Here is a 13,398-nt window from a genome sequence, read left to right on the forward strand (position 1 = left end):
CAGTGTGAGCGCTGAGGCTGGGAAAGGAGGGAGGCCGGATCCACGGGGCCGGGGGCACCACACTAAGGAGCCTCCCCCTCACTTTGACACAGTGGGGACCCAGAGGACGGGGCACCAACAGAAGTGAAGTCCCGCAGATGTAAATTCCTTCTGCAAGAGGGCCTTTGTATTCATATCGGCAGAATGGCCTAACTACTAAAAAAGGGCACCTGCTTTGCCTGTCCCTGCACAAAGTAAAAGGAGTTCCTTTCCTTTCTCCTGCCAGTGGGGATGTGCACTGGGGCGGGCAGAGACAGAGATCCCGGGCTGAGAGGACATGGGCAGTTCGGCAAGGACTGGGGACCATCCTGTGGGTGGAGAGATAAGAAGTGGGCAGACACTGTGACAACGGCTTTACCAGGCTGGACCGGCTGGAAGGCAGCTAGAAGTCCCCATCTGCGCATTCCAGATGCCGGCCTTGCCCGGGCTTCGCTCTGCTCTGAGACTCCAGGGGCGTGGGCCCTGGAGATAACGGGGTCTCAGTACCGCCTTGGAACTGACTGATTGATGGACTGAGCAGAGGATGGCTTTGAAGAGAAAAGAGCAGGGCAAGACAGAAGCTATGAAGATCTCGCAAAGGCCAGTGAGCAGAAGAACCTGGACCTGGATGGAGGCCGAGGGCACGCGCAGGAGCTACGCTGACAAGACTGGGGACACTGATCGCCTGTGAGGATAAAGGAGAGAAATGGGCCAAGAACGCCCCTGAGGCTTCCAGCCCAGGCAACTGGGCTTTGAGGGGAAGAGCAAGCCTCTGAGAGAGGATAACGATCACTGGAAGCACATTATTCATCAGAGCAGAGTTTGAACCCCCGAATAACCAAGAGAATCCACATATATGACAAGAGTAAATATATGAAAGAACACGAAATGCGATTAAATCTGTTTATTGAAATAAACTGTAGTACAGATTGGTTTCAGCATGTTATAGATGTCACACGTTTCTCCTACTAACAGATTATAGCCAGATGAAACACGATAGCAGAAGAATCTAGAATAATAAATTTTATTACTGAGACTCTCCCCAGAGGTCAGCAAACCCAACCCAACTCTTGAACAGATGAGGAAACTAAGGACCAGACAGGCTGGCATCGTCCACTCTACAAATGTTTAGGGCACTGACCATGTGCCAGGCACTTACTCGGTGCTGGGCATATAAAAGCTAACACCACGTGGTACCCGTACTCAAGGAGCTCGTAGCCAGGCTAGTGGGCAATAGTGTCCAGTAAGCAGGAAATTAACACACGGCCGAGGCAGTGTTGTGAGAACAGCGTGCTCAAGCTATCGGGGGCACCCAATCCAGGCTCAGGAGCAGCTCTCTGAAGGTCAAGTGCGAGCTGAGCTGGCAGGGATACACGGAGCTCATATAGACAAAGAGGTTGTGAAACAGTGCCCCGGGAAGGCCCGGGTGAGGGAAAGCACAGTGCGTTTCGTTAACCCAAGGAATTCAAGTACAAAGGAACTCCACTCCTGGATTTTGAAGACAGCAGTCTCCTGACTTCCAATTCGAAGCTATTTGGAGAATACTATCCATCTTTCTAGGTCCCCTGACAAATATGTGGTGATTCGGCACATACATATCAATACTCTTGCATAGAAAAAGCATACGTGGCTCATGCTTACCCAGGTAAGATTTTCAAACCCTCTTGTTTACAGTGTCTTTTGGAGGAATCATTACTTTGCATTACAGCCTCTCATTTCCTCCCCAAATTTCCATCAGTGGGGTCATGCCATAAAGCCCTTACGTCTGGAAGGGATTTTAAGGAATCACTTTGTCAGTGGCCATGGGAGCAGGAGGCGGGGCTGGGGGAGCAGTCACCACCCCGGTGCGGGCAATAAAGGAGCTGTTATCTGTAGAGCACATAAAAATTTATAGTAAAGCTGACCAAAATCGTCCTGCATTTTATTACCACCACGTGGCAGCAGTCCAGCAGTCCTCAGTCAAGTCAGTAGCGAAACACTCCTCCCTGCCAAGGCAAAGTGCTCCTGCTGACCCCCGCCCGTGCACGCCAGTGCGCTTGGGTACACCTGCACAGGCAGAGAGCACACTTAAATACACCTGCACACGCAGAAGCACACAGCGCCCGCACAGGCTGTGCACCTGTCTGAAACCCCCAGGGTTGCCCTCTCTTCCCATTCTTGTCACCATTCTCCAGTCCACTCCCTTCTGTAAACAAAGCTTGAATCGTCAAAAAAATCATATATACAAAGAACCCCTTATCGATGTGCATCTTCCTACAATGATGACATTTATCTCCAGTGAAGGTTCTCGTTTCTCAAAAGCCTCAAATCCCTCTCAAGGTGGGGATGACGTCGGAGGCCACCACTTCTGTGCTCACGGGCTTACCAGGAGCAATCCTCACCCATCCTTTCCGGCTGGGCCATCTGGCAGGTGCTCGGCGGGGTAAACACCGAGGGGTCTTTAATACCCAGCTGTATGTCAAAAAACCGCGTGGACAATATCACACTGTAATTTTTGGTGAAGGTTTCCTGGACGGGATAGCAATCCTTGACTGTATAAATGCCAATCCAGGTTTCATCTGTAAGAGAAAGAGAGGGTGACTTAAAAAATTTTTTTTTAATCTTTATTTTTGTGAGAGAGACAAAGTGTGAGCAGGGGAGGAGTAGAGAGAGAGGGAGACACAGAATCCGAAGCAGGCTCCAGGCCCTGAGCTGTCAGCACAGAGCCCGGCGCGGGGCTCGAACTCACAAACCGTGAGATCACAACCTGAGCCAAAGTAGGAAGCTCAACTGACTGAGCCACCCAGGCGCCCCCTGGGGGTGACTTTTTAACGTAGAAGGTAAGGCAAAATGCCTGTGTTGTTTGCTTTCTTTTTCTCTCGTGGGAAAATATACATAAAATTTACCATTGTAACTATTTTTAAGTAGTTCAGTGGCATTAAGTACGGCATTAAGCCATCACCACCTCCATCTCCAGAACTCTTTCATCTTCCCCAGTTGAAACTCTGTGCCCTTTGACACTAACTCCTCATTCCCCTCCCCCAGCCCCTGGCAACCCCCGTTCCACTCTCTGTCTGGGGGAATGCGACTATTCTTGGCATCTCATGTAAGTGGAATTATATGGTGGTTTTCCTTTGCTGACTGGCTTATTTCACTCAGCGTAATGTCCTCAAGGTTCATCCACATGGTAGCGTGTGACAGAATCTCCTTCCTTTTTAAGGCTAAATAATACTCCATTGTCTGTTTACACCACGTTTCGGGGATTCATTTACCTGCTGGGGGACACTTGGGTTGGTTTCCACCATCTGGAGGAATTATTATTCATTCATTCATTGTCATTAAGTATGCTGCTATACACATGGGTACACAAATATCTTCTTGAGTCCTTGCTTTCAGTTCCTTCGGATATACACTCAGAAGTGGAATCGCTAGGTCATATGCTAATTCTACGCTAAACTCAGCGGCGGGGATGGAGGGAACTGTTTTCGCACTGTTTTCGACTGTTTCCCGCAGGCACCATAAAGCCTGTGTATTCGAAACAGCTTCGGGGTGGGCATATGGAAGCACCACCGAGAACAGCTTTCCGTCTATACGCAAAAGCAGACACTCAGAATGACAGGAGAAGATCTGGTCACTGTAACTTCAGGAAGTGATATGGGGACTCGAACGTATACCTTAGACAGACATCTTCTGTGTCCTAGATCTCAGGGTCATTAAACGTCAGAGCCAAGGCTAAGCCCCTAACAGCCAAGGTGGCAGAAAGGTACAGGTGGTGCTGGAAGGCAGAGGTGTTTCAAATGTGATGCGTATACCCTGGAGCTAAACCACTAGCAGATTAAGCACGTGGGGGGGGACATTAAACAATTTGATTAAGCTTGTCAATTTCCTTAACTACCTTCCTTAGTGAACTTAACCTTTTTTCCCATCATGCTTTCTGGGACGCAGCACTTGGATAGTTTTTGAAGCCTTACATGATCTAGCTGACTTTCTGTCGGACCACTCCTGGACGGTGATCTGCTCCTGGGGTCCCCCTATGGAGTACTGGTCCTCAAAGGTGGCATTCTGAGGAATGTCTAGAGGGTCCCAGGGGTCTGTCAAGGTGATCTTGGAGCACTGCTTGGTGGCTTGTTCAATCTGAAACATCACTCCATCCTTATAGAGCAAAATATATTCAAATAATCTGAAAGACAGATATAGAGAGACCATATCAGGACTTTATTGTCAGTCGTCATGCTTTTGTCAGCACACCGTCCAAAGGGCTGCAATATGAATTACTCTTGGAATAGAACAAGCAGAAAAAAACAGTTTGGCTTGTTAATAAATAAATAAAAAACATTTATTTATTTATTTATTTATTTATTTATTTATGAGCACTAGACACTTTGATAACCTAAATACAAAATAATTAAAACTAAGAGTTCAAAACTGAATATTGAATAACTGAGCACCTATTATATGCCAGACTCTGTGCTTAGGCTACAAAATGGGGAAGACGGGGCCCTGGGTTAACGGCTGGTTTGTGACATTGTAGTACAGGGACGCAGGAGGATTTGACCCTTGGCTTGGTTCAGTTCTCCTTGCAGCACTGAATCTGGCATTACTGGGGTGCCCTATGTAGGGCATCGAGAAGATGCTGAGGTCAGACCACACACCTGTGCCCCATTGTCTCAACTGTCAGTCATGAGTAATGGGTTTTGGGGTGAGGCACAGCGGTGTGAAAATGGGGCCCTCCTCCCACATCTGGAGGAGGCTGAGACAAGCAGGCAGAAGGTGAGGGGACCCCAGAACAACTGGTTTCCACACAGTTTGTCCACATGCTCTAGGCCTCGTCTCTCCTGCCCACATGCACGCCCCATGTGTGGAGCGAGCCAGAGGTGTTCCCAGGCTGGGCCAGGAGTCTGCAGACGCGCCCTGTCTCCCAGCACACGGCCTTGTCACCAATCCTGCATCAATCTTAAAGCTAAGCAATCCTGGTGCTGGGTGAAGCCAACGGTGGGGGATGGGGGGAGGGGGGGTCCTCTGAAATGTGTTTGATCATCAGTCTGAGACTCGGGCCACTGCTGCTGGTCCAGCAGAGTGAGGCTGCAGGCCTTGAACTCACACAGTGAAGAGCCTACAGAGGGTGCTTTCGATGGGCAAATAAAAGACAACCAACATATTATCTGTGGTATGTGAGGCTCACTCCACATCACAGCCTACGTCTGCCTCCAGGGCAAATGTTCACCATCCCAAGTCCGAGCTTAAAAAGCATTTTCTAGAAAAACTATTATAAATGATCACTGTCTATGTGGTCAAAAAATAGTACCACTATTTTAGCGTTATGCTTCCGTTTTCTACTGAGCCAGTATGGAAATGTACACATGACCTCATTTTATAGATTTAGGTATACTTATCCTGCTTCGTTCCAGGAAACACTTGAAATGGCTTATGAGGGTCAAACCCAAGCACAGACTTTTAGAAATGGGAGTGATCACAGAAAGAAAAGGAAGTGTTCATTTGCTCCGACAGTGCTCCCATAAACGTGGAGCCAACCTCTCATTATAATACACATGCAGGGTTCACACCCTACTGAAAGCCCTTCGAAGGAGATGGGGTTGGACTGTCACTGTCTTCTCAGGCCCAGAAAAATCCCTGGCACATCAGTCTAAACATTCGCGTAAGGACACCCCGAGTGCCTGAGTGACTCAGTCTGTTTAGCCTCCGACTCTTGATTTCTGCTCAGGTCATGATCTCGTGGTTCATGAGTTTGAGCCCCGAGTCAGGCTCCACACAGAGCATGAACCTACCTGGGATTCTCTCTCTCTCTCTCTCTCTCTCTCTCTGCCCTCCCCCAGTTGCACATACTCTCTCTAAATAAATATTTATTTAAAAAAAAAAAAGGAGTACAAAGACATCCGTATCAATTTTAGAGCACTGTCCATTCATAAACACGGGACTCTGTACAGAGATCCTGTTCTACGATCCTCTCTGACAGCGGGCCCCACAGAACACCGTGTGCCCTCAGAGGTGACTGTCTTCTTTATTCTTCTCCTCACCATCAGCACCCGCCCCTTGTGCCTTCCCAAGTCCCAGGCATTAGCCTAGACAGCCATTCGTCACTTTTGCTGAAACCCCGATGGCGTGCTTCTCAAAGCGTAGTGACTGCCCCCTGGAAGATATGCACCATGGGCGGAAGAGGTGCGGGGTCCTTCCTGAGAACAGCCCTTAGCTCCCAAACCCACAGGTCGCAGAAGGTGGGAGCCTGGCAGCCATTCTGGCCATACATGGGCGGGCTTCCCTCCACGGAGCTTACGGGACCGGAGGTGAACATCCCGCCCAGGGCAAGACCATCAGATCCTCACCCACAAACATGTGGAATTGCGCCTGCACAGGTCATATGTAAACTCAGAAGCTCTGGGAGGCTTTTTCCAACATGTGAACTGAGCAAGAGGGAAGAATGAAGCAGAGAGAGGCACCAGGAAGCGGGGATTCCAACAGCTGGTCCCCCCGGATGCATTCCTGTGTCCTCTGTTGTAATAAACTTTCCTTTCTTCTGCTTGGAACTTTTTGTGTGACTCATAACCAGGACTCATCTCTAAGATAGTTGAGGACTCCGCGGTTTCCACCTAGAGCCCTGGAGAACAGCCACTGGGACAGCTGTGTTATGTGTCATGCGGTGTCATGGCGGACCCCTAGCCACCTCCGCCTGCCCGGGCAGCCACCAGCTGGGGAAGGGAAGGGGCAGCGGGAAAGGAATTCTGCCAGCTGCGCCGTTGTCCCGAGGCCAGCTCTGCCCATACACACACAGAGGTAAAATTTAATTTCAAAATGAGAACTCTAGACTTGAAGGAATCGTTACAAAACGTTAACCTTTATTACTTCTGGGTGGTCTGAACACAGGTGTTTGTTACAGTGTTCTCTGTAACTTTTCTGCTTTCAAAATATTTAGTATTTTAAAAAGAGGCCATAATCTGATACCGAGGTTATGTTGACAGTGCCTTAAGTAAGACAGAAAATATTAATTCAACGGGAAACCAAATACAACCGTATAACTGTTTTTTTGTTTTTTGTTTTTCAAAATCCCATATGGGTAGAAAAGCGAGTACTGATCCATAGGCAGTTTTGGAAAAGAAGCTTTTCACAGTGCTGTTGTGGCTTGGGTGTTTATGGGAACACATTCATAGTTCAGACGTAAAGTTCTCCGTCGCAAATAGGATACAGGCTCCGGAGCCTGATAGAGCCCTTAGGTCAAAATGCAGAGATCAGCCAGGGTTGAAATGAATCATCTGCCTGGGATGCTGTGCGGGTTATTACCTCCGGAGACCCAAAGGACTGACTGTCTTCAACAGAAACTCGATCCCGGGAAGCAAGATCAAAGCCTGGCTCTAAAGCAAAGGAAGTTGTAAGGATGGGAGTCACAAATGACACCCCCGGGGTGCAAGCAAGGTGAGGTGCTGGAAAGGGCTTGGAGGACAAGGCGGGCAGGCCAGGCCTGGGTCAACAACAGCCTGCAAACTCCTCCTTGCTGGCCAGACCCCAAGCAAAGCACAGTTCCCGGGAGGGCCCTGCCAGGCCTGGGCTGTGAGCGAGGTCAGGCCATCCAGGCCCGGCCAAGGGGTCAGCAGGCTGAGCTCTCACAGCAGCCTCAATGCAGACGCAAGGCCCAGGCAGGGCTCCATTCTGCCGCTCGCCTCGTGGGACCAAGGATTTTTGTTGCTTCTGACAAAATTCTCAGGCTACATTGACCATTTCTGTTGTTTCCTGAAAATCCATTTTCCTAAATATTAGCCTCTACCACCCGCATGTTCTCCAAAACACTGAAAACCTGCAGAAGTTTTAGATCTTTTGAAAATGGATGTCTGGTTTTTGTAAAACGATTCACATTCAAAGTTAAAAAAAAAAAAAAATCCAAACAGTACAGAAATGGAAAATGAAGTAAAAATTGCCCAGAAACTCGAACTTACAGAAATAACAACTCTTTGCCTCTGTGGCTAAACATATAGTGATATTTTCACTTAAATTTCTTAAAATTGTGGTAAAATAGAACATAAAATTTACTATCTTAAGCACTTTTAAGTGCATAGTTCAATAGTGTTAGGTACATTCATATTGTTGTGCAACCAGTCTCCAGAATTCTTTTCGTTTTGCAAAACTGAAACTCTATGCCCATGAAACAGCTCCCCATTTCTCCCCCGCCCAGCTCCTGGCAACCACTCTTCTCCCTTCTGTCCCTATGAACTTGACTGCTCTACAGACTTCCTACAAGTGGAATCATTCAGTAGCTGTCCTTTTGTGATTGGCTTATTTCACTGAGGATAATGTCTGCAAGTTTCATCCATGTGATAACACGTGTCAGAATTTCCTTCTCTTTTTAAGGCTGATATTCCATTGAATGCATATAGCACATTTTGCTTATCCATTCATCTGTGGATGGATCCTGGGTTGTTTCCATCTTTCGGCTATTGTGAATGATGCTGCTATGAACATGGCTGTGCAAATATCGTACTGAGTTTTCATTATGTGTACTAGACACGTTTTACAAAAATGAGTGAATCTAATGTCTTTTTTAATGGGCGAATATAATGTTCTCTAACCTACACTTTACCTTAATTTCTTTTATTTTAATGTTTATCTTGAGAGAGAGAGAGAGGGAACGCAGGGGAGAGGCAAAGAGGATCCGAAGTGGGCAACAGACAGCAACAGACCCAACGCAGAGCTCGAACTCACGAATCATGAGATTACGACCTGATCCAAAGTCGGATACTCAACCGACTGAGTCAGCCAGGCACCCCTGAAATATTTTTTAAATGCAGAAGAGTTGAAGGACTAGTACAATGATCACCTTTGTGTCTACCACTTAGATTCAATAATTGTTACATTTTGCTATATTAGCTTTTTCTAAGTATTTGCCGAAAACAAGGACTTTCTGCCTTCTGGCCACACTACCACTATCACACCTAAGAAATTAAAATTCATTCCCAGGGGCGCCTGGGTGGCTCAGTCAGTTGAGCGCCCGACTTCGGCTCAAGTCATGATCTCACGGTTCGTGGGTTCGAGCCCCGCATTGGGTTCTGTGCTGCCAGCACAGAGCCTGAAGCCTGTTTTGGATCCTGTGTCTCCCTCTCTCTCTGCCCCTCCCTCGCTCGCACTCTGTCTCTCTCTGTCTCGAAAGTAAATAAACATTAAAAAATTTTTTTAATAAATAAATAAATAAAATTCATTCCCTAATGCCAGCTAATATCTGGCCCATATTCAATTGTCCCCCAAAATGTATTTTAAACTCTTTTTTAAAAATCAGAATGCAGGGGCGCCTGGGTGGCTCAGTTGGTTGAGCGGCCGACTTCAGCTCAGGTCATGATCTTGCAGTCCATGAGTTCGAGCCCCACGTCGGGCTCTGTGCTGACAGCTCAGAGCCTGGAGCCTGTTTCAGATTCTGTGTCTCCCTCTCTCTGACCCTCCCCTGTTCATGCTCTGTCTCTCCCTGTCTCAAAAATAAATAAAAACGTTAAAAAAAAAATTAAAAAAAAAAATAAAAATCAGAATGCAGTCGGGGCGCCTGGGTAGCTCAGTCAGTTAAGCGTCCGACTTCAACTCAGGTCACGATCTCGCAGTCCATGAGTTCAAGCCCCCCGTCGGGCTCTGGGCTGATAGCTCAGAGCCTGGAGGCTGCTTCTGATTCTGTATCTCCCTCTCTCTCTGCCCCTCCCCCGTTCATGCTCTGTCTCTCTCTGTCTCAAAAATAAATAAACGTTAAAAAAAATTTTTTTAAATAAAAATAAAAAAAATCAGAATGCAGTCAAGTCTCAAGCAATATATTTGGTTGTTACGTTTCTACTGTTTTAAAAATCTGGAACACTACTATCTTTTTTATTTTTAATGTGGCCTTTGACTCTCTGAAGATTCCAGATCCGCACATATTCCCCATTCTACATTTTTGTCAGTTTCCTAATTTAACTTGTTCCTCTATATCCTGTCATTCCTCCAAACTAGGCGTGGATTCTAAAGTCTTGATGTGCTTTGGCTAAAGATTCTTGGAAAGAAACTGAGTGGGCTGTGTACCTCCTGGTGCATCACATCAGAAGACAGGTGATGTCCCATGCCACTATCAATGCTACCAACTCTGAACACCAAGTCCTGTCCTTACTCCAGATGCCTTCAGCATAGAGGTGCTTCCCTTCGCAGTTAGCAAGTAATTGATCAGCAATACTTGGTGAAGCTGGGGAACAGCCCGTTAGCCAATAATTGTCACCTCATGGTTTTAGGTAAAACCATTTCCTGAATCAATTGTCACTGGAGATTGGTAGATTGGTACCAATGGTATAACAAATGACATCTATCTATTTATCTATCAATCACCACCCAGGACGCAAGGATTTTTATGTACTCAATGCACGACAAAGTCATTATTCCATTTGATGCTCAAATTGTCCCAAGTTCCCTCAGTGGGAGCTGCTTCCAGCTGGTATTTGTGGCTTTGATGTGCCCCCTTAGTGTTTGAATGCTGTGTATACATATGCATGTATATGTGTGTATATGTATGTGTATATATATATGTATGTGCCCGTGCATAAATATGCATGTATATGTGTGTATATGTATGTGTATATATGTGTATATATGTATATGCTTGTGTATATATGTATATATGTGTGTGTGTTTGTGTATATATGCACATGCATCACATGTGTGTTTATGTACACACACACACACACACACACACACCATGTTTTGCTTTAGTGATCTCCTACTCGTGATCACTTAGATTATTTCCACAGTTTGTTAATATTAACAAAGCTGAATATAAATTGTAGGTAAACCCTTTTGGCTTTCTCTGTTTATAACTCTATGAAAAGTTTATAGACTGGAATTGTTGGATCAAATAAAATTCCCATTTTATATTTTACAAGACATTGTTTCCCAAAAGGAATTTTAACTGGATGTAGAGCTTCATTCATTTTTTTTTTTTTTTCATTAGAAAGGTACTGGCGGGCGGTGCCTGGGTGACTCAGTCAGTTCAGCATCTGACTTCCGCTCAGGTCATGATCTTGCCGTCTGTGTGTTCGAGCCCCGCATCGGACACCTACTTCGGATTCTGTGACTCCCTCTCTCTGCCCCTCCCCTGCTCATGCTCTTTGTCTCTCTCTCTCTCTCTCTCTCTCTCAAAAATAAATAAACATTAAAACAAATTTTTTTAATTAAAAAAAAAAGTACTGAAAATTTACCCAACTAAGAGCACCTGGGTGGCTCAGTCAGCTAAGCGTCCAACTCTTGGTTTCGGCTCAGGTCTTGATCTCAGGGTTTGAGAGACTGAGCCCCACACTGACAGCATGGAGCCTGCTTAGGATTCTCTCTCTCCCTCTCTTTCTCTGCCCCTCCCCTGCTCTCTCTGTCTCAAAATAAATAAATAAACATTTTTTAAAAAGTTTGCCCAACTATACTAAGGCAGGGGAAAATCTTTCTGTCTAGTTCAGGGTAAGGTTTACAGACAGCATGAACTGCACTGTAAAAAAAGCTGAGGTGAAGAAATCCAGGTTCCCAATCTACTACTGGTGACCTGCGATCATAATTTTAATCTCCCTGTTTCTCATATGTAAAGAAAGACCAAAAATTTGAAGCTCAAAGTTTTTTATGAAGATGATTTGAGACAGCAGATATAAAATTGTTATCTAAATGCAAGGGATTATAGCTTTGTAGAAAAGTCTGGCAGTGGGTACGTTTACTATCACCTGTTAATGTTTAATAGGGAAACTACGCATTTGACTTGTGTACGTAAGACCAGATCGGCTGTGTAACAAAGAAGGTCTAGTTCATCCAGGTGGGGTGAAGGATGAAGGGGAGACCAATCTTGAATGCGATAGCGGACCCCTCTGTAGCAGCCCTGCAGGCATCTGACCCTTTCTCTCTTGCCTGCCTCTCAATATAGAGGTTGAGGAAGTACACTCATCTACTCACTTCCTTAGTTTCCCTTGGAGCTGGGGGTACAGTTGGTTCTGGCCTTGGAGATATAAAAGGAAGTCTGTTGGGTGAAGAAATGCCCTGGAGATTTCTCTTTTCCCAAAAAAGCAGACTCCCTGTCCTGCTCTATGTCCTTCATTTCCTGTCTTTGAACATAAGGATATAATGCTTAGAGTGGAGATAGCCATCTTAAAGCCATGAGGCAATAAGTCAGTGCGCCATCTTGCAACTTTGAGCCAACATTCTAGAGTAAATGGATGGAGAAGAACCAGGGGCCTTGATGATACTGTTGAGTCAGACCTAGGAACAAGTATCACCAGAATTCTGAGGTAAACTACAACGATCCTCATAGTTTAAGCCCCCATTAGTCAATTTTCTGACACGTGCTGCTGAAAGCACCCTAGATGAAATAAGTAAAATCCACTGCTTTATAGTTATTATCTATCAGATGCTTTTTTTTAACAGCTCTCTGGGAGCCCTTCATTCCAGAATGAGCAGGGCCCAAGGATTTGGCTAATCCCAGGACCCACAATACCAGAGCCTGACCTGGGTGTGGACAAACCTTAATAGCTACTGCCCGTACAGCCAGGAGGCAACTGTTTTTCTGTCTTGAATCAGAGTAGTCAAGGGGAAAAAAATACAGTCTGAGGCAGAGGTTACAGACTGGCAAATTCAGCTGGCTGACACGTTATTAGCTTTTTCCTTTCTTTCTTTTTTTTAACCAGATGAGAAAATAGGAGGCTCAGAGAATTACTAAGTAGTAAATAATGTGCCGGGATTGGACTCCAGGTCTGATCTCCTATCAGATTCGTCCTAATTCACTAACACTGTGATTCTTCCCATCCACGTATAACTGCTTGGCCATCCAAGATATCTTAAATTACAGAAAAGGGAGTGTACAGATATTATATTGTGATTTCAAAAGGACTTTGGCTTTTATGGAAGAAATTGGACCAACTCTGGATTCGTTTAATATGCAATATAATATATTAGCAATTCATGCCAGCTCTGTGACTCGAGGCCGGAAGAATGGAGCTTCGGCCACTTGCCATTCTGGCGTGTACCGGGATTGAGTTACACCCTACAGTAATTATGAGACATAAAAGAAAAACGCTATTTCAGAATTGTTGTGTTAGACACAAACTCATTGTGTAGGCTGATACCAACCACATACAACAAAAGGAATATTAAATTACTTGAGAATGCAGCCCTAGGAAAAGTAAAATCAAAGAATAATTTTGCGTGCAATTTAAGAAGCTGTAAGGTGACGGGCCTCCACTGCTTGGATTCTAGTTCAAAAGAGGAAAAGCCTGCTCAAGAAATTGAAGCGGTTTTTTTTTCCCCAAAAAATGTTTCAGGAGGAATACTGGCACAGGCATATATTCTTCCCGCTGATGGAAGATAATGAAAAATTATCATGAGACAATAGTTCAAATTGTCTTTTTTTTTTTTTTCAACATTAAAAGA

The 13,398-nt window shown here is 45.6% G+C and overlaps 1 protein-coding gene across 1 annotated transcript in view; it reads right to left on the reverse strand.

Annotated features, from left to right (window-relative positions):
- Positions 1-907: 907 nt before the first annotated feature.
- The window catches only part of EPDR1 (ependymin related 1), a 28,053-nt gene continuing 15,562 nt past the window's right edge, over positions 908-13,398 (reverse strand). The window contains 2 exon segments of the mRNA XM_042914976.1: positions 908-2,576; positions 3,969-4,177. Coding sequence (XP_042770910.1) covers positions 2,380-2,576; positions 3,969-4,177 — 406 coding nt within the window. The 3' untranslated portion in view covers positions 908-2,379.

The sequence above is a fragment of the Panthera leo genome, chromosome A2, assembly GCF_018350215.1.
Source record: "Panthera leo isolate Ple1 chromosome A2, P.leo_Ple1_pat1.1, whole genome shotgun sequence".
NCBI lineage: Eukaryota > Metazoa > Chordata > Mammalia > Carnivora > Felidae > Panthera > Panthera leo.